At 32.7% G+C, this 26240-nt stretch overlaps 1 protein-coding gene across 2 annotated transcripts in view; it reads left to right on the top strand.

Moving 5' to 3' along the window:
* Window positions 1-26240, top strand: part of IBTK (inhibitor of Bruton tyrosine kinase) — a 101058-nt gene that overhangs the window by 15988 nt on the left and 58830 nt on the right. Inside the window, exons 6-18 of one of the 2 annotated variants that reach the window (XM_077162326.1) lie at window positions 1794-1904; window positions 3492-3662; window positions 5012-5129; window positions 5214-5394; window positions 7322-7445; window positions 9144-9321; window positions 12126-12300; window positions 13499-14101; window positions 14943-15029; window positions 16800-16882; window positions 16972-17009; window positions 20157-20253; window positions 25053-25154. In XM_077162326.1, the coding sequence (XP_077018441.1) occupies window positions 1794-1904; window positions 3492-3662; window positions 5012-5129; window positions 5214-5394; window positions 7322-7445; window positions 9144-9321; window positions 12126-12300; window positions 13499-14101; window positions 14943-15029; window positions 16800-16882; window positions 16972-17009; window positions 20157-20253; window positions 25053-25154 (2068 nt within the window). Of the gene's footprint in view, window positions 1-1793; window positions 1905-3491; window positions 3663-5011; window positions 5130-5213; window positions 5395-7321; window positions 7446-9143; window positions 9322-12122; window positions 12301-13498; window positions 14102-14942; window positions 15030-16799; window positions 16883-16971; window positions 17010-20156; window positions 20254-25052; window positions 25155-26240 lie in introns of both variants that reach the window. The other variant, XM_077162325.1, reaches the window with a different exon arrangement.

The raw sequence follows: 26240 nt of genomic DNA, 5'->3' as shown, positions 1-26240 counted from the left end.
TTGGGGAAAAGGAAATGAGGAAGAGAAAAAACATGAAAATAAACATTATGTTCTTTAAAGCCATGTACTACTATTAAGGGTATAACAGACAAAAACAGAGATATTAAAAAAAAATACCATCCATCTCTCTCCCTTTTCCTAGGTGAAATTATTGTTTTAAAAAAATAATCTTAAGGTATTTTCACTATTTTCTTTAATAACCCATATCATCATTTGATAATCTCTGTGTTTTATGTTGTTTTCTGCTCAATCCTTGCTGTTGGGGATTTACCAAAATTGGAAAACACCTCAACTGCTGTCTGGCTAGCTGCAAATTCCTGCTGCAGAGCTTGGGCAAAGGCCCTACCTTCTATCTCATGGCTCCTATCACAGTGATCTGGGCAGAAAATTGGCCTCAGGGGTGTTGGTACTGCCTTCTGTGTCCTTGTGGCCGAGCTCAAGAGTGGCTGGCTAAGAGTGATGCCTCGATAAATCTCAGAAGGATTTGAACAGTGAATAAAAAAGTGTTTACAAAGTCCGCTTGGGGGAATGGTGAGAAAGGGGGAAAATTCAACTTCCCCAAGTGGAGAATTCTTGATATTCTCACAAGAATATCAAATATCAGCCAAAGCAATAGGCTGAGCCCCCAATTTTGGGGTTTGTTCATATGAAACTTAACCCTGCAAAGGATAGGTCAAGCCTACTTAAAATTAGGCCTAAGAGTGACTCCCAAGAGAACTTCTTTTTTTGCTCAGATGTGGCCTCTCTCTCTCAGCCAACATGACAGACAATTCACTGCCCTTCCCCTCTCTATGTGGGACATGACTCCTAGGGGTGTGGACCTTCCTGGCAACGTGGGACAGAAATCCTAGAATGAGCTGGGACTCAGCACCAAGGGATTGAGAAAACCTTCTTGACCAAAAGGGGAAAGAGTGAAATTAGACAAAATAAAGTGTCAATGGCTGAGAGATTTCAAACAGAGTCAAGAGGTTATCCTGAAGATTATTCTTACACATTAGCTAGGTAACACTTTTTTAGTTAAGGTGTAACAGAGAGGCTGGAGAGAGCTGCCTGAAAATGTAGAGCTGTGTTCCAGTAGCCATCTTTGTTGAAGATAATTGTATAATGATACAGCTTTCACAGTGTGATTGTGTGATTGTGAGAACCTTTGTCTGATGCTTCTTTTATCTACCTTATGGACAGATGAGTAAAACATGGATTAAAAATAAATAAATAATAGGGAAACAAATGTTAAAATACATTTAGTAGATTGAATTGCTAGTGATCAATGAAAGGGGAGGGGTAAAGGATATGGTATGTATGAATTTTTTTTCTGTTTTCTTTTTATTTCTTTTTCTGAATTGATGCAAATGTTCTAAGAAATGATCAATGATGAATATACAAGTATGTGATGAAAAAGAATGTTTATATTGTATGTTGATTGGTTTTATTAATAAATTAAAAATAAAAAAGTGTGACTGGCTGGTCAGAAGTCTGGCTACAATTTTTTATATAACCATTGCACCTATAGTTGAAGACTTAAAAAGTCTACATTTTCCTTTGTTTATTCTCTTCTGTGGGCAACATGTGCTTAATTCCTTCTTTGTTCTTTTTCCATGTGTCAGTGTTTTTAGAAATAACTTAAAAATATAGCATTTTTTTTTACTATGGAAAATGTGAAACATATATAAAGTAGAGAGAATAGTATAATGAACTCCCAGGTACCCATCATTTAGCATAAACAATTAGCAGTATTCTATTCCTGTTTTATAAAATTTAGAGAAGTTTAATAGTGTTTTCTTGTTTTTCCTTAGGTGGTGCTATGTAAATTTCACTCAGTGTTTCTGTCTCAAAAAGGGCAGGTTTATACCTGTGGTCATGGTCCTGGAGGACGTTTAGGCCATGGAGATGAACAGACATGCTTGGTAATTGAAATGTCATTACACAATTTTGATAACTTCAGTAAAGTTTGGTAAATTGGAAGCTTCAGTTTAAAATATAAAAAAAATTTACTAACTATAAGGTGACAATGACACATGAATTGATACCAGTTTTTTTATTAAAAATTTTTTTTTATTAGAGAAGTTGTGGAGTCATAGAACAATCATGCATAAAATACAGGATTCCTATACACCTCCCCACCACCAACAGTTGCATTGGTGAGGAAGATAATCAATTTTTTTTTTCTTTATAAAATTGATTACTTTAATGGCGTGTCATGTTCAAGTTCAGGATTTTGATGCAGTGAGAAATTCTAAAGACTCAAAGAGAAATAATTTTGTACGTATAGGAAGTGTTGAGTTAGGAGGGTATGTAAATAATTAAAAAAATGTTTCCCAAGTTGAAATAAAAAAGCAGACTAATTATAAACCCTTTTCCTGAAGCAATACAAAGCTTTGTTTTTAATGTCTCCTTAAAGGAATTGTGGTCTAAATATTGAGCCACTGTTTTCATTATTCAATCACAAAATCGATTCCTGTGCTACTGAAATTTAGGGCTAATTGGAAAAAACTGGAAAATTGGTTTACTAGATTATTTCTAAAGGTAATTCTTTTTTTTTTTGTGTTGAGAAATCTGATATCTTTATCATCTATTAAAAGCTTCTTTAAAGAAGAGGAAGATATATAGTGATAATAGCTTCCATTTTTTGATAATTTATTATTTTTCAGGCATTGTTAGTGCTCTTTATGCATTACCTTGAATTAAACTTCACAATAGCCCTGTGAGGTATAAGCATTATTTTCTTCATTTTATGTACAATGACAGTAACAATCAAGAAACAGCCAATAAACAATCATTTATTGATTGTTTACTCTGTGCCACAGACTGTCATAAGTGCTTTGTGCTTACCAACTTATTTAGTCCTTACACCAACCCTGTGAAGTCTATTATAGTCTAAAAAATTATTTTTATTTTGTTTTGCAGATGAGGAAAATGAAGTACAGAGAGGTTAAGAAATTTGATTGAGATCAAATAGCTAGTAAGAGACAGAACTAAGATTTGTACCCAGAATGGTTGATTCCAAAGGAATATAAATGTTTGATTATTCAGTGAAGGGATACATAAGATTCCTATATATTTTTCTTTTTAAATACACCATTTAATACTTTGAAGAACTCCATTTTACCTAGGTTAATGCTTAGTGTACAGTAAGGGCTCAAAAATCACTTGTTGAATTGAATTATTTTATTGAAATGTCTTGTTGGGGTTGTATATTTTGGTCATAAACCAGTACCCATATCCTTTTTTTTTTTTTGGGTATGGGCGGACACCGAGAATCGAACCCATGTCTCCCTGTGGCAGGCGAAATTTCCACCCGCTGAGCTACCGTGGCCTACCCCACCGTCCATATCCTTTTAAACTTATCTCCCCCCTTGCTGAAATGTGTAGTTTACCTATGTTAGATACAGCTCCATGTCATGCATGTCGTTTTAGATGTAATATTATCAGATTTTATTTACATTGAATACAAATGGTTGATATATTATACTAAAGTTCATTTTTTCTTGTAGATCCCCAGGCTTGTGGAAGGACTAAGTGGTCATAATTGTTCCCAAGTGGCAGCTGCTAAGGATCATACTGTTGTATTAACTGAAGATGGATGTGTTTATACTTTTGGTCTAAATATTTTTCGTCAGTTAGGAATTATTCCTCCACCTTCCAGTTGTAATGTACCCAGACAGGTAAATTGCTGTTTTAAATAATAAGGTGATTATTTGCTGTAAAGCCTATCTGAACAAAAAGACCTAAGGTATTGGCAGATTAACTCATTCTGCTTATTCTTCTTGAATGGTACATATTTCTTTGTCATATAGGAAGACATTAACCATGATGCACATTTGTTTGGAATAAGAGAGAAAGCACTTGGGAAATTAGGTATTAAAATGCCCTAGATTTCACTTTAAGTGTTTATAAGCAGAGGAGGATCCAGCTTTTTGTGTTTGAAACTTAAACAATTTTGGGGGCTCTTTTTTAAGGAAAATAATCTGAGATTATGAATACAAAATGTACCCATGCACAAGAGGCACCCATAAGCCTAAGTTTTATTGGCTTCATGGTAAATCATGGCCTATCTGCACAAGTCACCCCTGGCAAGTTAATGCAGTCCTCTTTATAAAATCACCACCAGATGGCGCTCATTCCCAAACTTCAGGGACATAATATACAGAACTGGGACTTGTTCTCTAAATCTTACTAGGCTCATAAAATTTTGCATTTATGATGCTAAATTCTTTATTGCTTTAATTCCCTGGATTTGTGTATTAAAAAGTATTTGAATTCAATGCTTTTCCATATTGGGTGATGAATGAATCAATAGAAATTACCCCCAAATAATTTGAGGTCATCTCAAATCTGTGGTACTTTGTTTTGGATCCGTTTTCTTCAGTTACTTGGAATTTGTGGGCATTTATCTGTTTTGTAGACGTCTTCAGGAATAGCCAATAGATTTTACTCCCATTTTAAAATTCTCAATGTGTGGCTACCTTGGTGCTTTGGGCTGATGTTGATCTGTCCAGTGGTTCTCAGCTGGGGGTGATTTGACAATTTCTGGAGGCAGTTTGGTTTTCACAGCTAGAGGGTTGCTACTTAGAACAGCTGAGTAGTGGCCAGGATGGTGCCAGATATCCTGTGATGCACAGCAAAGAATCATCTGGCCTAAAGTGTCAGTAGTGCTAAGATTGAGAGACCCTAGACAAATCAAATTTAAAACTGCATTGCTTTCTCATAAGAATGAGAATACGTGTTTTGTACATTGCTTATTAGGAAAAAATAGCCAGAAGTTTAATGATTGTGTTTTTATACCATGTCAGTTTTCCACATGTGAAAACTGCTGACTGAAAATGGTTACATCAAAATGTCTTGTGCTCTGAGAAGAATTCTGGTATCAGTGTGAGTGCTGTTGATCTATTAGTGCCAACTGCCATTAGCATTTGAGCAACAGGTATTGCATATCTTTGCTATCCTGGTCTATCAACCACAAAATTGTGCAGATCCTATAGTAAACTACATTCTTATTTACCTTTTTGAATAGATGCAGGCAAAATATCTGAAAGGGAAAGCAGTCATTGGAGTAGCAGCAGGCAGGTTTCATACAGTGCTGTGGACTAGAGAAGCTGTGTACACTATGGGACTAAATGGTGGACAACTGGGTAAGAAATTTGTAATGACAATATCTAAAAAATAAATGTAATTTTAAAAACATATTTTGTGATCTGTGTGTGTTGTTTTTTTAGGTTATTTATTAGATCCTAATGGAGAAAAATGTGTAACTGTTCCTCGTCAAGTCTCTGCTCTTCATCATAAAGATATCACTCTGTCTTTGGTTGCTGCAAGTGATGGGGCCACAGTTTGCGTTACCACAAGGGGAGATATTTACTTGCTTGCAGACTATCAGTGCAAAAAGATGGCTTCTAAGTATGTGTATTTCTGGAAATAAATATAACTTTATTAGTTCAACTTCCTTCCAGCAAATCTCTGAGTATAAGCTTTATACTAAATTCTGTAAATGTTAAATGTAGAAAATTGAGTGGGAGAAAAAGGCAGGGTTTTTTTACCTTGGCCAAAAATTATCAGTGTCATCAAAGATCCAGTGAATATGTAGAAAAGTTCTTTGTAATATAAGACAGTATTTCCAAATTGTGTTTAACATATGGTTAAATATGATCTCTCTCTCTTTTTTTATATATTTCAGGTGCGCAGAAGTAGATTTATCATTGTTCTTAGTTTGTGACTGTCATCACTTGTTTGTGTATTGCTCTTTTTTTATTACACATTTCTTCATTTCAAAAAAAATTAAATACCATGAACTCTCTCTCCAGTTTGTGTTTATATCTAGTTGGTATATTTTAAGCCTTTTGTTATTTGAGAGCATGTTAGAGTAGCAAGTAGTAGACTAGTGGTTGGTTAACGAAAAGTTAGTTAAAGCTGGAAATCATAAAGCTAAGGTTTTAGAATAGAAGGGGCCATCAATTGGAGTTCCTTGTCCTTTGTGCATAAATCATATTCCTAAATTGCCACTTATGATTTCATTTTGAATGATTAGAGGAGAAAGTGCTTAAAAACATTTGTGACATAAGTGCAGAATTCTAGATTTTAAAATATGTTTCCGGTATTTTATAATTGTTTCATCCATACCTGATTTGACAACACATTTTTGCCAATCACTTATTGTCATTCTGAGGTGTTCAACTTATTTTTTATAGAAAACATTTCTTTTCAGACCAATTTTTTATTGATTTATAGAATATTTCAATAAATTACATTGCTATTATTATAAATACAACTATGGAAATAGGTCTTTGCACAAATGCATCTAATTCCTAGAAGAGTATAGCTCAGCTAGTGGAAACAGTAGTGTGCAGAAATTCTGAAAAATGGCCATATAATTTTTCAAGCAATTAGAGATTTAAATTAAAATTAAAATTCAACAAAATGTGTTTTGCTAATGCAGATGAGCTGAATACTTCATGAATGGAAATCATCCATGAAGTTAGTTCATGAGCAGAAAATGCCAACCATCAGTTTGTTACAACTTGTCTTATTTGTGTAGCAGTTGGAAAGTTTCTTTTGACATAAACTGTAGGATACATTTCAGATTTAGAAACTGAAAAATGTGAAAAGTATTTCTTAGAACTGATTAAATAGTTTTATTTTTTTTTCTGAGCATGAGGTGATGTTAGGTTGTTTTTTACATTAACATTTATAAAACTTATTCTGATAAAACTAAAACACAGAGTATATGTTATAACCAAATTTTCCCTAAGAATGTTCTTTGGTTACAGAGTGAGTTCTTACATAGTACTTTTGAAAAAAAATTCTTAAAAGAAATCAGACTTGTTCATTGGGGTATTACTCTTTCAGATATGCAGGTATGATGAAATCTGTGGCTAGTACATGAATTATTAAGTTAGCATGCGTTTCATGATAGCTGTATTTATTTACATATAGATACATTTGACCATATTTGAAATTAAGCATTTCTAATTCATTTTGAGTTTAAATTTTTTTCTGTAAAAATACAAATGCACGAAGAGCTTTTTAGACTTACTAATTTTGTAAATCCTAGAATGAATGTGTGTTAATGAGCAGAACCTTAGGTATTTATCTGTGTGGGTAGAGGCATTTGGGAGGGAGAGATTTGTAATAGAAGAAACAGACATTCTGTAGGAGAAAATGTACATAAAGGAGAGATTGGGGATACCAAAGACCAAATTTTCTTACTTCAGCTTTTATAAGACATGACCTCACCCATAGATTATTGTTTGAGTAGTAATTTGTTTAAAATTGAATATGTATATTTTGGAGAACATTAATCTAATTTTCTTTTTTTTTTTAAATTCAGACAACTAAATTTGAAAAAGGTTCTTGTATCTGGGGGGCATATGGAATATAAAGTTGATCCTGAACATTTGAAAGAAAATGGGGGTCAAAAAATTTGCATTCTTGCAATGGATGAAGCTGGAAGGGTGAGTATATATTTATGTAAAAATGTGGTAGTGTCATTTTCAGATGGTAGCTATAGGGGACCTGATAATATGAAAATATAATATTTTGCTAGTGACAATTCTTATAGATTTTGTTTTTGTGTACGCCTCCCCCCATTACTTATTTTTGACAGCCAAGACTAGTTAGCATTGACCTGGTATTTGAAAAAAGATTGATGATATTTAACAGAGCATTGCTTTCTTAAATTGTAATTTATAATTTCATTTATTGTGCTTAAAAATAGTAATAAAAGAGTGATTTTGATTAGTTATTTGATAGGTACATTGAGTACTAATAAATAATATGAATTGCATAGATGGGAGATAGATACTAAACTATTTTTTTTTTAAGTAAAGGCTAACTAGGGAACATTACAAATTGAATTCATAATTGAAATTTCTTCCCCAGAGTTAGTTTCATACAATTACATCCTTAATAAGTGCAGAGATTATAACTATCCATGTTCATATAAGATAAGGCATTTTTCTAGATCACTATATAAAAAATCTCTTTTAAGTAGTTCTACTTTTAGCTACCCATTCGAACATATCAGTAAATTTCTCTAATAAGATTAATTAAAAATATTGTACATTAGTAACACCAGAAAAGTTATTCACTATGGCTAGAAAAACATTAATGGCTTTCTCTTTTTACCTATAAAATAAAAGTACTATATAGTAATAGCTTTATGAAATGTTGACATTTTAGAAATTGAAGAATTAATCAAAAAGCTCCACTACTGGTGCATTATAGGTGTAAATCTATTGATAAATTTAATACAATGAACTACATTTAAGAATCAAAAGTTCTAATTTGTACTAATGGAAGGACAAAGGTATGAGAATGCATAAAAGAGCATTAGAACCTATATTTGGCTTTGGGATGTGTTTTCACTTCTTATGATATGGATAAAGCTTGTATTATGGATATTTACTCTCCACAAAATTGGAGTCTCATTGTAAAAACCAGGCTCTAGGGGAAGTAGTCATTGTAGTCTTTTTTTTTTTCTTTACGTAACTTTTTGGGTATTCTTGGCGAATTTTTTTTTCTGTCTTTTAGTTTTGTTACCTTGATTATAGGGAATTGAACTTTTAAAAATCATTAGAACTAATTTTGCAAATGAAATTTGCTTTGGGTAAAGCTGGATTGGAAATTCCAGCACCCTGTATCTCCTCATCCTCTATATCCTTTAGTCCCTGAGTCGTTTCTAAGGAAACTAAAGTTTTGGTAACCATTGAACTCTATGATGCTTTTATAGGTCTAAGATGTTATTTTAGTTACATAATTGAGTTATTCATAGAGCTCTTTTTTTTTTTTTTAGAGTAGGGTTTGGATTTTCATAGGATGATTTATCTTCCTGTCAATGGGAGGCATTACAACAGTATTAGACATCTAAGTTTTACCTTCAAGATTTTTGCTTTTTTCTTTACCATTGGAGCAGTTTTATTTGCCCCTAACAAGTAATACTTAAAATTGCTTCTTTTTAAGAGGGATGTATTTGAAATAACTTTTAATGTTTCATATTTGCTTAATGTACTTAAACCATTTTGAATTTTGTAATATTTGTCTTTTTTTGTGTAGGAGCGAACATTGATGATATTGTTCCTTAATTTCTGTTTTTAGTTGATCAGATGCTATGTTGCTTTTTTATTCCAATGTAATTTTTGGTTTTATTTTAGGTATTCTGTTGGAGATCAGTCAGTAGCTCTCTGAAGCAGTGTCGATGGGCCTATCCACGCCAAGTCTTCATTTCTGATATTGCTTTAAATAGAAATGAAATTCTGTTTGTCACTCAAGATGGGGAAGGATTTAGAGGGAAATGGTTTGAAGAAAAGAGAAAGAGTTCTGAAAAGAAAGGTCAGTTCATAACCTTCATAAAGGGCAGAATATAAAAGTACCTTTCAATAAGTTTTTAAATTACCAAGTATTACTGGGTTTAATAGACAAGTATTAGGTTTTATTTTTATCTCTCTTCTTTTGATTTTGGTGTGTGTTGGAGTCAATAGAAGGTAACTTGATTTGCTTAAATCTGGAGTTAGTTTTGGTTTTTTCTCTGTCTCAGTGCACCATAAGATCATACTACGTTCCCATCAGTTATAACTGATTACTGCTAATTTTTAGCCAGAGCAGAGAAATGTGTGGTTTTAAAAAAAATTTCCCAGATGATTTTGAACCATCTGCCACCTCCTTTTCCCTTCTTTCTTCCCAAATTGAGAATTGAGTGGCTGATACTGTCTTGTTTTCTTTTCTTTTGTATGTACTTGTGTATATAAAATTCGAACATCTCATGACTTGGAGGAAAATCAAAAGAATGGAGATTTTATATTGATAGACCATTTTCAAAAGTACAAATGATTTTATTAAACAATTGCTGAATAATCAGAGAAAAGGCTTTTTCATTTCTTTATAAATATAAAGGATGGCTTTAATGTGCTCTCATTGTAAATAGAAGTTATTCATACTATAGTTTTTTTTAATTCTCTGATTATAAATTTATAAACCTGTGGTTTATTTACATTTTTTAACTTAACGTAGCAACTCTTTTCTTTTACCTATAATTAGTAATCTATTGAATTTTCTTCCAGAATAACTAGAATTCATTTACCTTTTTATACCTTCTACCTCGCCCTTGCCCATGCCACATAAAGAAGTTCTTTTATTTCCACTCTTGTTCTTTTTGAATTTATTGTCAACCAGTTACTGGATATGCTTTTAAGATCTGATCCTAGGACTTCTGTGTTCAAAACTCTAATGACTTCCTTATTTTCTAAGCATGCCTACAAGCCTCACCTACTATGGCTTTTTTCAGTCTCTGAACTCCTCTTGGGTTCCCTTCCTCTCTCTGGTCACCACTAGCCTTCAGTCACAGTGGCCTTCTTTAATTTTTCAAACATGTAGAGCAATGATTAGTCCCAGGTCCTTCCCTAATTTTTTACATTTCGACTTAGTGTATACCTCATCAGAGAAGTTTCTATTGAACCCTCAATCTTAACTGAGTTATCCAGTTTTACTTTTCATGTTCCCTATTTTCATCTTGAAATTTATTTTTACTGGTGATTAGATGTTTGCCTTTGTGATTAACTTTTTAATGCCTGTCTCCTGCTCGAATGTAAGTTCAGTAATGGCAAGGGCTTTAACTGTTCCACTTATGCTCAGCATTTGGTAGATTTTTGACACAGAGTAGTCCTTATTAAATACTTGTTGAATGAATGAATGAATTATCATATGCTAAAAAAATAAACATTTATAGTTACTCTCAGATAATTATAAACATGCAGTATTCTACAATATCCTAAGGCCACAATGGAATAATTTTTGGATAATTGATTGATTTGGATTGCCTCTTTTATTTCTTTATAGATTATTCAAGTTCACAAACCTTTAAGGTATATTTACTATGTGCTAGATACAGGGGTAGGTTTTAGTGATACAAAAATATATAAGACATGACTGTTATTCCCAGGCACTCATGAGCTTATAGGAGCAGTAGACGTGTGTGTGTGTGTGTGTGTTTGTGTGTGTATATGTATTTATAGATCACTAAGACAAATGCTAATGTGGGCAGATGAGTCTTCTGAGAACATTGAGATAGAAATCACTGAGTGTCTGGGGAAAGATTAATAATGCTCCCTAAGTTGACATGGAGAGTGAATTTAAGAGTTATAAGAATGCAGGTTGGACCTGTAAATGTTGGAAGTCCTTAGAAATGTGACTTAGTCATATTTAGTGGCCTGAACCTGAAATCTTGATCTCATGACCCCACCTCTGCTTTTTGTTATTTTCATTCTAAGTAAATGGTTATTTTTGGCACTTCATATTCCTTCACCCCCTACATTCAGTGAGTTTTGTCACTGGTATTTAAAATATTTCTGAAATGTTGCCACTTTTCCCTGTTTCATTGCTATATCCTCAGTATATATCATATTTTATTCTTTCTCCTGGACTCTTGAAGTAGCTTCCTAAATGGTGTAATTATATCAATTCCTACCCACCTTAAAGAGTCTTCACACTGTAGCCATGAAAATTTCATGTCTATGTGGAAGCACTTTGTTTATCTTTCATACCTTTGATCCGTTTTGTAATGACATAATTATTTAATGTCTGTCTCCCTGTAGATTGTGAATTCTGTGAGAGAAGGGACATGTCTATCTTGTTTTGCTACTGTGCCGCTGTGGATTCACTGGTGATTATTGTATTACAGTAGCACAGTGTCTTCACGCATATATTTGTTGTATGAATGGAAGAAAGGAAGTGAGGAATGAAGGGAGCAAGTAAATAAGCAAGCAGATTATGAAGATACTAAGTTATATATTTTTAATGCAAGTTGAGGTATTGTAAAGGCTAGTATGACACTAGGTTTGCTTTATAGAAAGATGACTTTGGTGTCAGAATGGCAGATGTCTTTGTTACAAGAGAGAAAATCAACAATAGTTGAGAATTGACCCACCCAAAATTCCCCAAAATAATACAACCAGTATATAAGGTGTAAAATGTGAAGACAGAAAGGATATATAGTTCTTCAAAGGAGTTAATACCTACTAAAGAAATTTCTTTAGTAACAACTCTCAGTGGTTTTTCTATTCCATTTACTCCTAAATCATTTTAATAGCATCAATAAATTGATTAATGGATGTTCATTTTTCTTTTTTTCTTTTTAGCAGACATTTTATCAAACCTTCATAATCCTTCACCAGATGTATCTTGTGTCTCTGAAATAAATAGCACATATGAAAGAATTCGACTTGAGAAACTTACTTTTGCCCATAGATCTGTTAGTGTGAGCACAGATCCAAGTGGATGCAACTTTGCAATCTTGCAGTCAGATCCTAAAACAAGGTATACTTGTATGTATTAAATTTCATTTTCATTGTTAGAAGGAATAGTCACTGGATTTTCTTCTGTTTTTAGTAGCTCCTGGATCATATTTAATCAAAAAGCCATTGCCAAGTCTTGTAGAGAAACTTAGGCATATAATCATCTTACCAGGATAACTTGAAGGTGGAATTTGTTATGTAGGGAATGATGAGTTTTTCCCTTATTTTGTAAGGAATATTTATTGAAAATATTTGAAGATATATACAGATGCACAATGTCTTTAGTACTTTATGATGTACTTTAAGTTCTCAGATTCTAAAAAATTATTATAATTATTTTTTGTGTAGTTTACAAAAATTTCTGACCCTTGAATATTATGACAGTTGAAAAGAGGAAGTGGTGTGGAGCCATCTGAGGGCAGTGTGAATCCTAGTTCAAATCCTCTAAGTCACATTAGTTAGAGAGATAACAGTTTAAAATAAATATGAGGATATAGTTGAATAAAAAAGAAGTCCTAGAAATAGAATGGTCACCTACCCTGGTTAGCCTAGGACTGTCCCAGTTTTCACACTGAAAGTCTTTTCTTCCAGGAAACCCCTTAGTCCCAGATGAACATTTCACCTTTCTACCTACAAAGGTGAACTGTAGATTGGGAAGGTGTGATTGCACCCCTACGGTAATGAAAGAACCAGGTTACAGACTGATAATACATCTTTGTGTGCATTTAACTTTATTTTCTTGTGTTTCTGATCTATTCTGGGATTTGGAACCTGAAGTATTTGCTTAGTTTTCTGTATATTTGTTTTTCTTCACTGTAAAAGATATAAAAGAGGAATGGGATGAGAACTGTATTCTCTACTCTTTAAAAAGTGTTTTTAGTTACACTTTTAATCACTTAAAATTTTCTGTGGAACAGTTATTTTAATTTATATTATTTTAAGAGTTTCCTTGTAGAAATAGAGAATATTGCTTTCATTGGAAAGGAATATTTCATTTGCCATTCTAATTTAAGAAAGAAAACAAATATAAAAGGGAATAAAAATTCAGAAATGATATAGTATCTAAGGCTTTGTGCTGTATCTTATATTTTAGGGAGTAACTTATTTAAAATTTTCTAAGTTTAATACAGAAATTGCATTTTAAAAGGAGAATTGGCTAAGTATGCTTTTGTTTTCTTTCATTTTTTTCCAAGTAGAAATGATTTTCATTTTGTTTTCAGTCTCTATGAAATTCCAGTTGTGTCCTCATCATCCTTTTTTGAAGAGTTTGGCAAACTGTTGAAGGAAACAGATGAAACAGACAGCATCCATGATGTGACATTTCAAGTTGGGAATAGAATCTTCCCTGCACATAAATATATTCTGGCACTGCGTTCAGTCTATTTTCAGAAATTGTTTATGTCAAATGGGACTACTTTGGACTTTACAGATGTTTATCGGAAAGATGAAGATTCTGCAGGGTGCCATCTTTTTGTAGTAGAGAAGGTTCATCCTGACTTGTTTGGATACCTTTTACAATTTATATACACAGACACTTGTGACTTTTTAACTCATGGCTACAAACCAAGGTTAAATTTAAACAAAAAAACAGAAGAATATCAGGGCACTCCAAATTCTCATTTGAACAAAATGAGCTGCCATGAACATAATAATCAGAAGTCAGCTTTAGAAGTGTATGAAAGTAATCAAGCACCTCCAATTAATGAAAGGCAAAAAAGCAAATCCAAAGCTTCCAAAAAAGGAAAAAGTATTGGAGAAGATGATCCCATAAGAATGTTGCAAAATGTTGCAAAGAAATTTGGTTTCAGTAATTTGAGTAGTAGGTATGGCTTTTCCTTAATATCTGTTCTTGTGCCTCATTATGTCCTCCTTTTAGAAATTCTTTTTCCTTTTATTTGCTTGTTCTTTTCCTTTTTATTTTCTTTCTTTTCTCTCTTTTGTAGGGAGGAATAAGGATGTCTTATTCCTCTATATTTTGCTAGAGCTATCTCTGTGGGACTCAGTTGATTAAAACATTAAAGGTTGGAAATGCCGTTAGTGGATTTCAGTTCTCTGTGGTATATGTAGAAGGAAACTGGAGTGACAGTGGTTTCTGGAAAGAGTATTACCTTTGGAGTTTAAAAGATCTATATATATCTCTTAGCTCTACTGTTACTGACTGGGGCACATTTCTTATTTTCGTTGAACCTCAGTTTCTCAATTTATAAAATGGGATGGATAATACTGACCTCATATCATTGGTGTAGTTTATTCATATAGTATGTGTAAGTACCTAACATAGTATCTGTCACATTATAAATCTGATTCTTTGAAATTCTCTTTTTTCAAATGATATTTATGTTGCTTGTGGCAATTACACCTTAGTTATGGGATGGGAGCAGGGGAGGAGTATGTTATGGTTTTTACTTAAAAACAGTGAAGAACTTTGTGCCATGGTTTAATTTGATTTTGGTAGTAATAATGATAATTTAATGTATAAATTGAAGGAGAGGGCATGATCTTTCTTTGTTTATAACTGAGTGTGTGTTCATTGAAATACCAGGTAATATGAAGGTTATATAATTATGTTCAGATGTAAGTTAGTTTGCTGGATTTTTCTTTTGTTATGATAGGTGAATAATGGATAACCTCTTTAAATTGTTAATTTTTGTCTGTTCTTGATAGATTAGATGGAGTCAGATTTGAAAATGAAAAAATTAATGTTATTGTCAAGAAAACTGGTAATAAACCAAAACTAAATCGGAAAAAATGGTAAGTTAAGAAATGAAGATAAAACTTTTCATCTTTAGATTTTAGCACCTAAGTGTGGAAATAGAGCTTTTCTTACCCATATATCACATAAAATGTCATAGTTCAATATCCTCTTATGTTTTCTATTCTTCTTCATTTCTGGAAATATTGGGGCGCTGTTGAAGTAAATGGATAAAAAAATTAATGACTCAGTAAGACATTGAAGAAATTCACCCTTTCTGATTACTTTCAAATGAAGAGAGAGATTTTTTTTTGGCTGAATTTTGTATCTTGTTATGAATAGAAATGCTGTTAACTCAAAAAAAAAACAAATTGTTCATCAACCTTATCATTATTTTTCAATAATTTATTAGTATAAATATGGTACACATTTTTCAATAATTATACTATTCTAAAATTTTTTTTCTTTGAGGGTTATCCTTTATCCTTTTTTAATTAATTTTTAAATTTTTTAAAAAATGTAACAACACATTCTTAACATGTGATCATTCCATTCTACTTAAATAATCAGTAATTCACAATATCATCACATAGTTGTGTATTCATCATCATGACCATTTCTTAGAACATTTGCATCAATTCAGAAAAAGAAATAAAAAGAAAACAAATTCATACATACCATACCCCTTTCCCCTCCCCCTCATTGATCACTAGCATTTCAGTCTACTAAATTTATTTTAACATTTGTTCCCCCTATTATTTATTTTTATTTCGTATGTTTTACTCATCTGTCAATAAGGTAGATAAAAGGAGCATCAGATACAAGGTTTTCACAGTCACACGGTCACATTGCAAAAGCTATATCGTTATACAATCATCTTCAAGAAAGGTGGCTACTGGAACACAGCTGTACATTTTCAGACAGTTCCCTCCAGCCCCTCCATTATATCTTAATTAACAAGGTGATGTCTATTTAATGCATAAGAATAACCTGCAGAATAACCTCTCGACTGTTTGGACTCTCTCAGCCATTGACACTTTATTTTGTCTCATTTCTCTCTTCTTCCTTTTGGTCAAGAAGGTTTTCTCAGTCCCTTGATGCTGAGTCCCAGCTCAGTCTAGGATTTCTGTTCCATGTTGCCAGGAAGGTCCACACCCCTAGAAGTCATGTTTCACATAGAAAGGGGGAGGGTGGTGAGTTTGCTTATTGTGTTGGCTGGAGGAGAGAGGCCACATTTGAGCAACAAAAGAGGTTCTCTAGGGAGTGACTCTTTAGGCCTAATTTTAACCTATTCTTTATGGAGTTAAGTTTCATATGAACAAACTCCAAGATTGGGGGCTCAGCCGTTGCTTTGGTTGTCCCCACTGCTTGTGTATCAAGAATTCTGCCCTTGGGGAAGTTGCTATTCTAAAATTTTAAAGAGTTTTTGCTTTTAGGTATTTGTACTTTCTTTGTCGGTGGAAAGCTTTGAAGAAAGAAACTAGAGATAAATAGACTGGCACAGAATAGTTTATGCAGTTATGTGAGTTAAAGAGCTTTGAACATGTCACTTACTGTTATGTTAATTTCTGGCCTGGAACAAAACATGAAAATTAGAAAAAACATTTAACTTTTGTGTTTCCCTTTCAAATATTGTCTTTATTATAAGGACCTATGATTTCCCTAAAGTGGAAGGAAATGAAATATTGTTTTTGTATATATACCTACAAATATTTGTGCTACTTTTAACTAAGAGAAAAATCAGAAGTTAAGTCAAATCCTATAACAAATTTTATTTGTTCAATATATGAAGAAATTACACTTGCTTCAACTGAAAATTTTCCTTGCAGTTCATTTCTCTGTGATGTTACCATGAAATCAGTGGATGGAAAGGAATTTCCTTGTCATAAATGTGTTCTCTGTGCCAGACTTGGTAGGTGCACTTTTTTGTTAGGTACTATTTTTTTTCTTAGAATTATTTCACTAGTCTTATTGAGTCTAACTTTTTTTTTTTTCTTTTAGAATATTTTCATAGTATGCTCAGTAGCTCATGGATAGAGGTAAGACTTAAGTAGAAAGCCCATGATTGGTAACTAAACTTCTTTATAATTTTGGAAATTAATACTAAAATTCAGAATTAGAACTTGATGATGAGATTTGTCAGCATTGTTATATCCAAGTATAGAGTGGTGTTGAAATTGTTCAGACTCTTAAAAGTCATAATAAAATGACATTGCCATGTATTAATATTAATATGCTCAGATATAAAGTGTGTAATTTATTGATGTATTCCATAAAGTCATCTTGAGATTCCATAAAGTCATCATAAGTGTATTGACAGAGCTGTTAAAAAAAGGGGGATCTTATAGGATCAAATAGGATCTTATTTGTTTTTTAATTGAAGAATCTTCACACATCTACAGTCCATACATGGTATACAATCAGTGACTCACAGTATCAACACATATTTGTGTATTCATTATAGTGATCATTTTTTAAAGCATTTGCATCACTCCAGCAAAAGAAATAAAAAGATAAAATTCATACATCCATGCCCCATACACTGCCTCTCATTGACTACTAGTACTTCAATCTACCCATTTTTTTGTCCTTTATTCCCCTTCCCCATTTTTAATTTATTTTTTATACTTATTTTTTTGCTCATCTGTCCATACCCTGGACAAAAGAAGCATAAGACACAAGGTTTTCACAGTCATATAGTCACATTGTATGAGGCATATAGTTATAAGTACTTTTATATATATAGCTTTCTTATAAGATTCTTAGTAAATAAAACATAATCCAAGTGCTATATTTGTGTTTGTGTATAGTAATACAAGCAAAAGGCAATTATGAAATATTTAGTAGAAATTGTATTTACTACTCTTATAGGCCCACAGTTTGAGATTTATCAGTCATATAAATGAACATAGAAATATAATTACTTTGGCCAACAAGGATAAAGGATTTGTAAATAAGGGATTTAGAGAATGCCCTGTACAAAACAATAAAGGTTTGGAGATACAGGTATTCTATTAGCAAGACTGAGAATTTCAGTTTCTGCCATTTGGAGTTCAGTTGACAATCTTTTGTTTTTGGATGGATTGGGTATGTGGCACAGTACATCCTTTAACCAGATTTCAGTAGAAAAATGGCTACTTGGCCCAGGTAGAAGATAAAATGCTTGCTTTTAGGTGTCAGTGACCACCCTAGTTTCCCATGATGCAGTGCCAGGTGGGGGTTGTACTTCTTGCCAAACTCCTTGATATAAGCTGCAATGTCCTTTTTTTTTTCTTTATTAATTAATGGAAAAAAAGAAAAAAAAAGAAATTAACCCAGCATTTAGAAATCATACCATTCTACATATGCAATCAGTAATTCTTAACATCATCACATAGATGCATGATCATTGTTTCTTAGTACATGCAATGTCCTTTTCTATGTTATATTTCTCCAATATCTGAGTAGTGCACTCCACCAAATCCTGTAGCATCTGCTCCAACATGTCTGCATTTTTTAATCACAGCCTTCAGTTGCACATGATTACCAAGGAGCAAGTTTGGCCCATTTCAGCTATCTACTCCTGGAGCGGCTAGTCTGGCTGTGCCAAACTGTGGCACATCTATTATACTTTTGAAATTTGACATTTTACTAATCAGGATGGGATTTTGTCTAGTAAGCATATTTCTTTTATAGCATCTTATCCACTTAAACAGCAAACTGTTTTAACAATGTATTAATGTTCTAAACTCTTAGCCTAAATTTTACTACTGATGCATTAACTAGAAAATTTTCAGCCTTTGTTTTGAACCTGGGTTCCCATTGTTGCCTTTAAGTGCTAAGAAAAGAGTTCCACTAGCTTTGCTTATTCTTTTTACTAGTCTTTGTTCTTTATTTTCTTCCCACTCCATTCCCTCTTCCTACACTCTTCTCACTGAGGTCATGTCTGTTTCCAAAGTAAATCTAAAGCTCCTACTCCCTCCATTACTGCATTTTATTGACTTTTTTTCTGTATAGTTAATATTTAGAGATTACAGAATGATTAGAGTTGTCTTTTCTCAGAAATTCCAGCTATTTTTGTTATTTTTCTTTTTACTTTAAAATTTGTAGTTTATTTGTTCCTGTTCAATTTTTCATTATAAATGTTAGAATATACATTTGTGAATTATCCTCAAGTTATAGTAGTTGCTCATTATATGTTGCTTGTTGAAATAAGAAGTGTTTATACTTAAATTTAATCTGATAGCAAGTTAAAGGCCAGACTTTTTATTGACTACTCAGATATATCAAATTTTTGTTTTAGTAGTTATGACTAGATTTCTTCATTCATTAGGAATGTGATTAATTATTAGACAGGAAATGCTTTTCTAGAAAGGGTTTCAACCTATGTGAGGTTTTTGGATTATACCAGAGTAAATTGTTTATAAATTTGGTTTTATTTATATATATAAATATTTTATATATATATTTTATGAATGGTTTCTTTTCCCATTCTTTTTTCTTCTTTTGGTTTTAAGTGCTTTAAAAAGGTAAAACTCATAGGCTTTGTACATATTTTAAAATCATTTTCATGAGATATATAGAAACACTCTGCTTGGTATAAACTCTCCATACATTCCAGTTTCTTTGGACCACTCTGTTCAGGTGTATTTCTGAAGCAATTTCTTAGCCTTATGCATTTTGGAATTAATCACCTTGAAGCTGAAACTATATCTTTTGATATTCTTGGAAAGTATATGTTTCTTAAAAAAAAAATTTAAACTTTTGAAAATTGTTCCAAAAGATCTGAGTGTCTTAAAAAGTACTTGACATACTGCGTCTTTAATACAGAAACATATGTGTCTTAGTTTTCAGATGTATATTTTAACTCAGTTTTCTTTTGTATTAAACTTTATTTATGCTTAAACATGCTGGAAAATAGCAAGATTTAGAAATTAAAATTATTGCTTGAAAGCTATTTAAATAAAAATTTCTCCTTTATTATTTATAAATGTATTTGGAATACCATTATGCTTTTTTTTCTGAATTTTTCTTTGTTCTTTTTTCATCTTATAGGACATTTTAAAATTAAAGATACCCCATTTTAGCTTTGTGTTTTATAATTGTTTTTTTCACATTTGATGACTCCTGTTCAGTGTTTTTAGTATCAGTAATCTAAATGAGATTTTTAGTGTTCTATTGCTTTAAAATTGCTTTATTTTATTTAGGCTTCCAGTTGTGCAGCTCTGGAAATGCCAGTACATTCTGACATTCTGCAAGTTATTTTGGACTACCTCTATACTGATGAAGCTGTGGTAATAAAAGGTATTTATAAGAGTTAGGAGATTTTTTATATTCCAAATAAAATGGAAAAACAATAAAAACAACGTTTCTCTTCTACTTGTCAATAGAAGTTTAATATAGAATAAAGACTAGAGCTGTTTACATATAGTAAAGGAGCAGAAAAAGGTTTTCATTACCTGTGTGAAAATGAACTAAGAATTATATATAATGATTAAGATGAATTAGATTAGCAGTGCCACATCCAGCCACTTCTATGATTGAGATAAATGAATTGGCAACAGGAAGAAGAATTTTGACGAATACTATACATAAGTTCTTTCTTGTCTCTTTCCCTCTTGATAATACATTTGAAGTGAAATCAAATAGATGAAGAATTGAACTGAAATTTGTAAAGAGAATGCATTTATATACTTTGTTGGTAAAACACCATGGATTAGTCACCAGGCGTCTTTAGTCAGTGGAGTGCTGGGTGTATTCTGCGGTGTTAATTCATTTAACTACTAGTTTTTGAGCCTCAGCTATGATATAGTCACTCTGTTGGGGATAAAGAAAAATAATAAAGTGTAAAGATTGACTCTGTTTTCAAGGAATTTATCTAGCAGAGAAAGCAAAATAATTCAACAGAATAATCCCCTAAAAATGTAAGTACATTGTGAAACAATAGATTCTGAGTCAGCCTAGGGAAATCCAGCTAGTCTTTGCAAAGGAGATAGTGTTTAACTGAGGGCAAGATTTCCAAAGATTCATGTGCTTGGGAGTAAGTCAACTGAAGTGATATTTTTTTCTCTACCTTTCTCTTTTTTCTATTTGAGATATAATTTACATACCATAAAATTCGCTTTTAAAGTATAGAATTTAATAATTTTTAGTGTATTACAAAGTTGTGCAACTGTTGGCACTATTTAATTCCAGAACATTTTCATCACCTATGAATTACACCCTGTAGCAATCACTCTCTGCTCACCCCCACTCCTAGCCACTGGCGATCTGTAATCTTTCTGTCTCTATAGATTTGTTTATTCTGGACCTTTATATGAATGGAATCATACAATATGTGGCCTTTTGTGTCTGGCATTCACTCAGTGTACTGTTTTCAAGATTCATCCATGTCGTATCATGTGTCAATACATCATTATTTTTTATTGCCATTTAATATTCCAGTGTATGAGTATACCACATTTTATTTATTCATTCATCAGTTGATGCTCATTTGAGTTGTTTCCGCTTCTTGGCTATTAAGAATAATGCTTCAATAAACAGTCATATATGTGTTTTTGTGTGGACCTTTGTTTTAATTTCTCTTACGTACTTAGGAATGGATTTTGCTTGGTTATATGGCAACTCCATTTAATTTTGAGGAACTCACAAGCTGTTTTGCAAATTGTACCTTTTTTTGTAGTAGATTTTTTTTTTATCAACACAATCAACTTTTTTTCTTTTTGTGAAAAATAACATATATACAAAAAAGCAATAAATTTCAAAGTACATTGCAGCAGTTAGTTGTAGAACAGATTTCAGAGTTTGGTATGAGTTATAATTTCACATTTTTAGATTTTTACTACTAGCTGCTCCCAGACACTGGACATTAAAATAAATATCAGTGTAATGATTCAGCAGTCATACTTATTTGTTAAACCATTATTTCTCTATCTCCACCATTACCATCTTTGTCTCAGTCTTTAGGGGTGTATGGGCTGTGCCCATCTAACTTTTTCATGCTGGAAGGGCCTGTCGATAATATGGGATAGGAGAATGCAAGTAGTTGATGTTCTGGAGAGGCTGGCCTTTCTGCATTTCAAGACATATCTGGAGATTGTGGGTTTCTTTTAAGTTACCCTAGTGCATGGAACCTTTGTAGAATCTTATATAATGCCATAGGTTTTCTTTTTTTTTTTATTACATGGGCAGGCACCGGGAATCAAACCCAGGTCCTCTGGCATGGAAGGCAAGCATTCTTGCCTGCTGAGCCACTGTGGCCTGCCCAACCATAGGTTTTCTTTAGGATTGGCAGGAATGGTTTTGGTTGGGGTTTGGCAAACTATGATAGGTAGCAATATCTAACTGAAGCTTTTGTAAAAGTGACCTCCAGAGTAGTCTCTTGACTATATTTGAGCCACTGATACTTATTTGTTACACCTGTTTTCCCCCTTTTGGTCAGGATGGCATTGTTGATTCCACAATGCCAGGGCCAGGCTCATCACTGGGAGTCATCTCCCATGCCCCCAGGGTTGGTTATATACCATTTTATATTCCCACTTACAGTGTATTAGGGTTCTAATTTCTTCACATCTTTGCCAGTACTTTTTAATCATAGCCATCCTAGTGGGTGTGACGTTGTATAACATTGTGGTTTTGATTTGTATTTCCCTAATTGCTAATGGTATTGAACACCTCTTCTTATGCTTTTGATTATGTGTTTATCTTCTTTGGAAAGATATCTATTCAGATCCTTTGGACATTTTATTTGGATTATTTGCCTTTTATTATGTTGTAAGGGTTCTTTCTATATTTTGATACTAATTCCTTATCAGAGATATGATTTGCAGTTATTTTCTCCCATTCTCTGGGTTATCTTTTCATTTTCTTAATGGTATTCTTTGAAGGGTTAAAGTTTTTAATTTAGATGGAGTTGTATCTGCACCATTTGTTGAAAAGACAATTCTTTTACCATCAAATGATCATGGCATCCTTGTTGAAAATCAGTTTGGCTGTATGATGTGTAGGTTTATTTCTGTACCTTCAACTCTATCCTGTTGATCTGTATTCTATTCTTATGCCAGTACCATACTCTCTTGATTACTTTTGCTTTGTAATAAGTTTTGAAATTGGGAAATGTAGTCCTACTTTGTTCTTTTTTTTTCAAGATTATTTTGGCAGCTTTGTGCCCTTTGCATTTCCTTGTGAATTCATTAGGAGGCTTGCCAATATCGTCAATAAAAGGCAGTTGGGAATTTAGTAGAGATTTGTGTTGAATCTGTAAATCAATTTGGGAAATATTACTATCTTAATATTGTCTTCCTGTCTGTCAACACAAAATGTTTTTTGTTAACTTTGGGAGGATTTTTAAAAAAATATATATTTGTTTAATTATAGAAGTGAGTTACAGAACAATCATGCATAAAAGGGGAAAGCATTCATTCTTTCGTCTTTAAGTAGGATTTTAGCTGTGGGGTTTTTTTTAGTTACCCTTTATCAGGCTAAGATCCCTTTTATTCCTAATTTGTTGAGTGTTTTTAATCATAAAACGATATTGGGTTTTGTCAAATGTTTTTCTGTAACACTTGAGGTGATCCTATGTTTTTGTTCTTTATTCTATTATTGTATATTACATTGATTTTCATAGATTGAACCAACCTTTCATTCCTGGGGTAAGTCTCACATAGTCATGATGGATTATGGCTTTTTATATGCTGCTAGGCTTGGTTTGCTAGTATTTTGTTGAGTATTTTACATCTATATTCATAAGGGAAATTGGTCTTAGTTTTCTTGTGGTGTATTTTTCTGTCTTTGGTATCATGTTACTTCTGCCCTTATTGAATTAGTTGGAAAGTGTTCCTTCCCTCAGTATCAGCCAGAGGTGGGGTGTTAAGCTTTCTCAAGTCTTTTCTGGGGATGTCGACCAACGAAGATGGCATGTAGCTTTCTGTGTTCACAGGAATGTATCAGAGGTTTTAAAAATTCTCCATGGGCTTCTCATACCCCAAGTTTTTTTTTTTTTAAAGCTTTTTCTTAAGTTTGTTTTTTGCTTCAACTGTTATTGTCTCAATTAGCTTTGATTTTAAACAATTGCTGCTGATTGTTTTCAGCATATATCCCAGGGAAAATGCTGTTCCGCTTGAGTAAGCTCTGAGTCAGGCCTACAAGTAGAGTTTCCCAGGGAACTGCCAGACAGGTCAGGTAATGATAGTTTTCTGTTGATGTTGCTCTCGGGTAGCTCCAGAATGTTTGCTTCTTATGGTTGCTCCTGGTTTTCAGTATGGTTGTGGTTTTCACTGTGAGTATGGGCTGTTGGTTTTCAAGACTGCCTTGGAGCTAGAGAGAGGATGGGAATAGGAAAAGCTGTAATGTCACAAACTCCTTGTTCTTACCAATATTCAGTGATTTTTCTTGAAGAGACACTCCTGGATTGTTGCAAGCCTTATGTTAATATCCAGAGTTCTGTAAAAGTTGATTTTGGCAGTTTTTGCCAGTGTTCTCATTGTTTTTATGAGGAGAGGATTTTTGGACTTTAGCATTTCCCATGACTTTACCCCTCATATTTTAACTTCACTGTTTTTCTTTTATTCTTTACCCTTTCTTTCCTTTCCCACCTCATTATTGTTGATTTTTTTCTATATGCTATTATTTAGGCTCAGGTACATTGCTGAAGGCAATTAATAGTATTCAGTACTAAGAAGATTATTTTTAAATTGAGGAACCCTTAAAGTTTAAAAAAATAAAGTACTCCTAGATGACCAATTTTATTTTAAATGAGAAAACCCAAGAGTATTATGATGTATCTTTCTTTTCTGTGTTTTTGTTTGAGAAAAGTATGAGAAACTATAAACTGGTCAAACATTCTGGCAGCCCTCTGGACTAAAAAGATTAATTCGAGTTGGTCATTTTATGGTCCTAGTGTGAGCCAGAGCATTTTGGTGCGTTGTGCCTAAAAAGTAGAAATATTTTGGTGTTATTACCAATTATTACCATAGTTGCCATTTCTATGAATTTAGAAAATAATCATTGTAATTCTTTCTCTACTATTATCATAGTTATTTAAACTTTTCTTCTGTATAATGCTTATAAAGTAATAATGATGCTTGTTTCTTTTTTTTTTTTAGAATCTCAAAATATGGATTTTATTTGTAGTGTACTTGTGGTGGCTGATCAGTTTCTCATAACTCGATTGAAAGAGATTTGTGAAGTAGCTTTAACTGAAAAACGTAAGTACTTTTGAATTATAGAATATTAGTACATTTTTAGGTTCATCCAGGGTTACTGTATTTTATTGACTTCAAGAAGCCATTTATGTTAAGGCGCCATTATTTTTTTGGTGCCACAAACTATTATGCCATCATTTATATGCACATCTTCATATGTGCGATTTAATATGCAAAAGTACATGTATCTCTTAGAATTGAAATGTGATGTGATGTTTTACTGAAGTGTCATAAAATCTTGAATAATGAAGATGGTGTCAAATTTATTTGAGAATTTGAAAGGTAAGAGTTTGAAGGCAAAAAATGTTTTACCCTTGCCCCTTTGCGTTGGCTAAAACTACCCATTTCCAAATGTTGACTTGAAGTTTTATCCAACTGTCACACTAGTATATCTGAACAAGGCACATCTCTCAAAACAGTAATGTCTTTTTCTGATCATCATTTTAGTTATCCCAGTTGTCCTGAACATTCAGCTTTGAAAACCAAGTTTACTTTTTACTTGCTGTTTTCTTTTACATCCTAATTCATTTAGCTTTCAAAAATTTTTTATTTTTAACTATGTTGTTTAAACCCCCCATTTAGATATTTTAAATTTCTTACTCTAGAAAAAAAGGTTAAATTTCCTTAGCTTTACATGCATATTCCTTGGCTTTCGTTTCTTATCTTTGTTCTGCTTCATTACTACTTCATAAAGTCAGGGGTTCTTATCACATTTTTCTAATTTATACTCGTTCACAGTTTGAGTTTTAGCTATCGTTCATGTCTTATTTATTCACTTTTCTTGAACTCTGTGGACGGTCTTTGGTTATCCAATCTTTTTTTTTTTTCCCAGTCAGGCACTGGGAAACGAACCTGGTTCTCTGGCATGGCAGGCGAGAATTCTGCCACCATTGCCCACCCTTAGTCTTTTTTTTTAAGTAAGCAAAAGGAAGTATATTAAAGTAAAGGACCAAACATACAACAGGAATAAAATATATAGGGAGATGATATTGTTAGTTGTTCATTTGACTTCCCTGGCATCCCTTGAATATTCTTCCTTGGCCCCTGCTGCACAGTTATCTTTGTTTATGAATTCCTTGATTTTCCTAG

The sequence above is a fragment of the Tamandua tetradactyla genome, chromosome 5, assembly GCF_023851605.1.
Source record: "Tamandua tetradactyla isolate mTamTet1 chromosome 5, mTamTet1.pri, whole genome shotgun sequence".
Classification (NCBI taxonomy): domain Eukaryota; kingdom Metazoa; phylum Chordata; class Mammalia; order Pilosa; family Myrmecophagidae; genus Tamandua; species Tamandua tetradactyla.
Note: the sequence above shows the minus strand (reverse complement) of the source record. Positions and strands in the feature narration are given on the sequence as shown.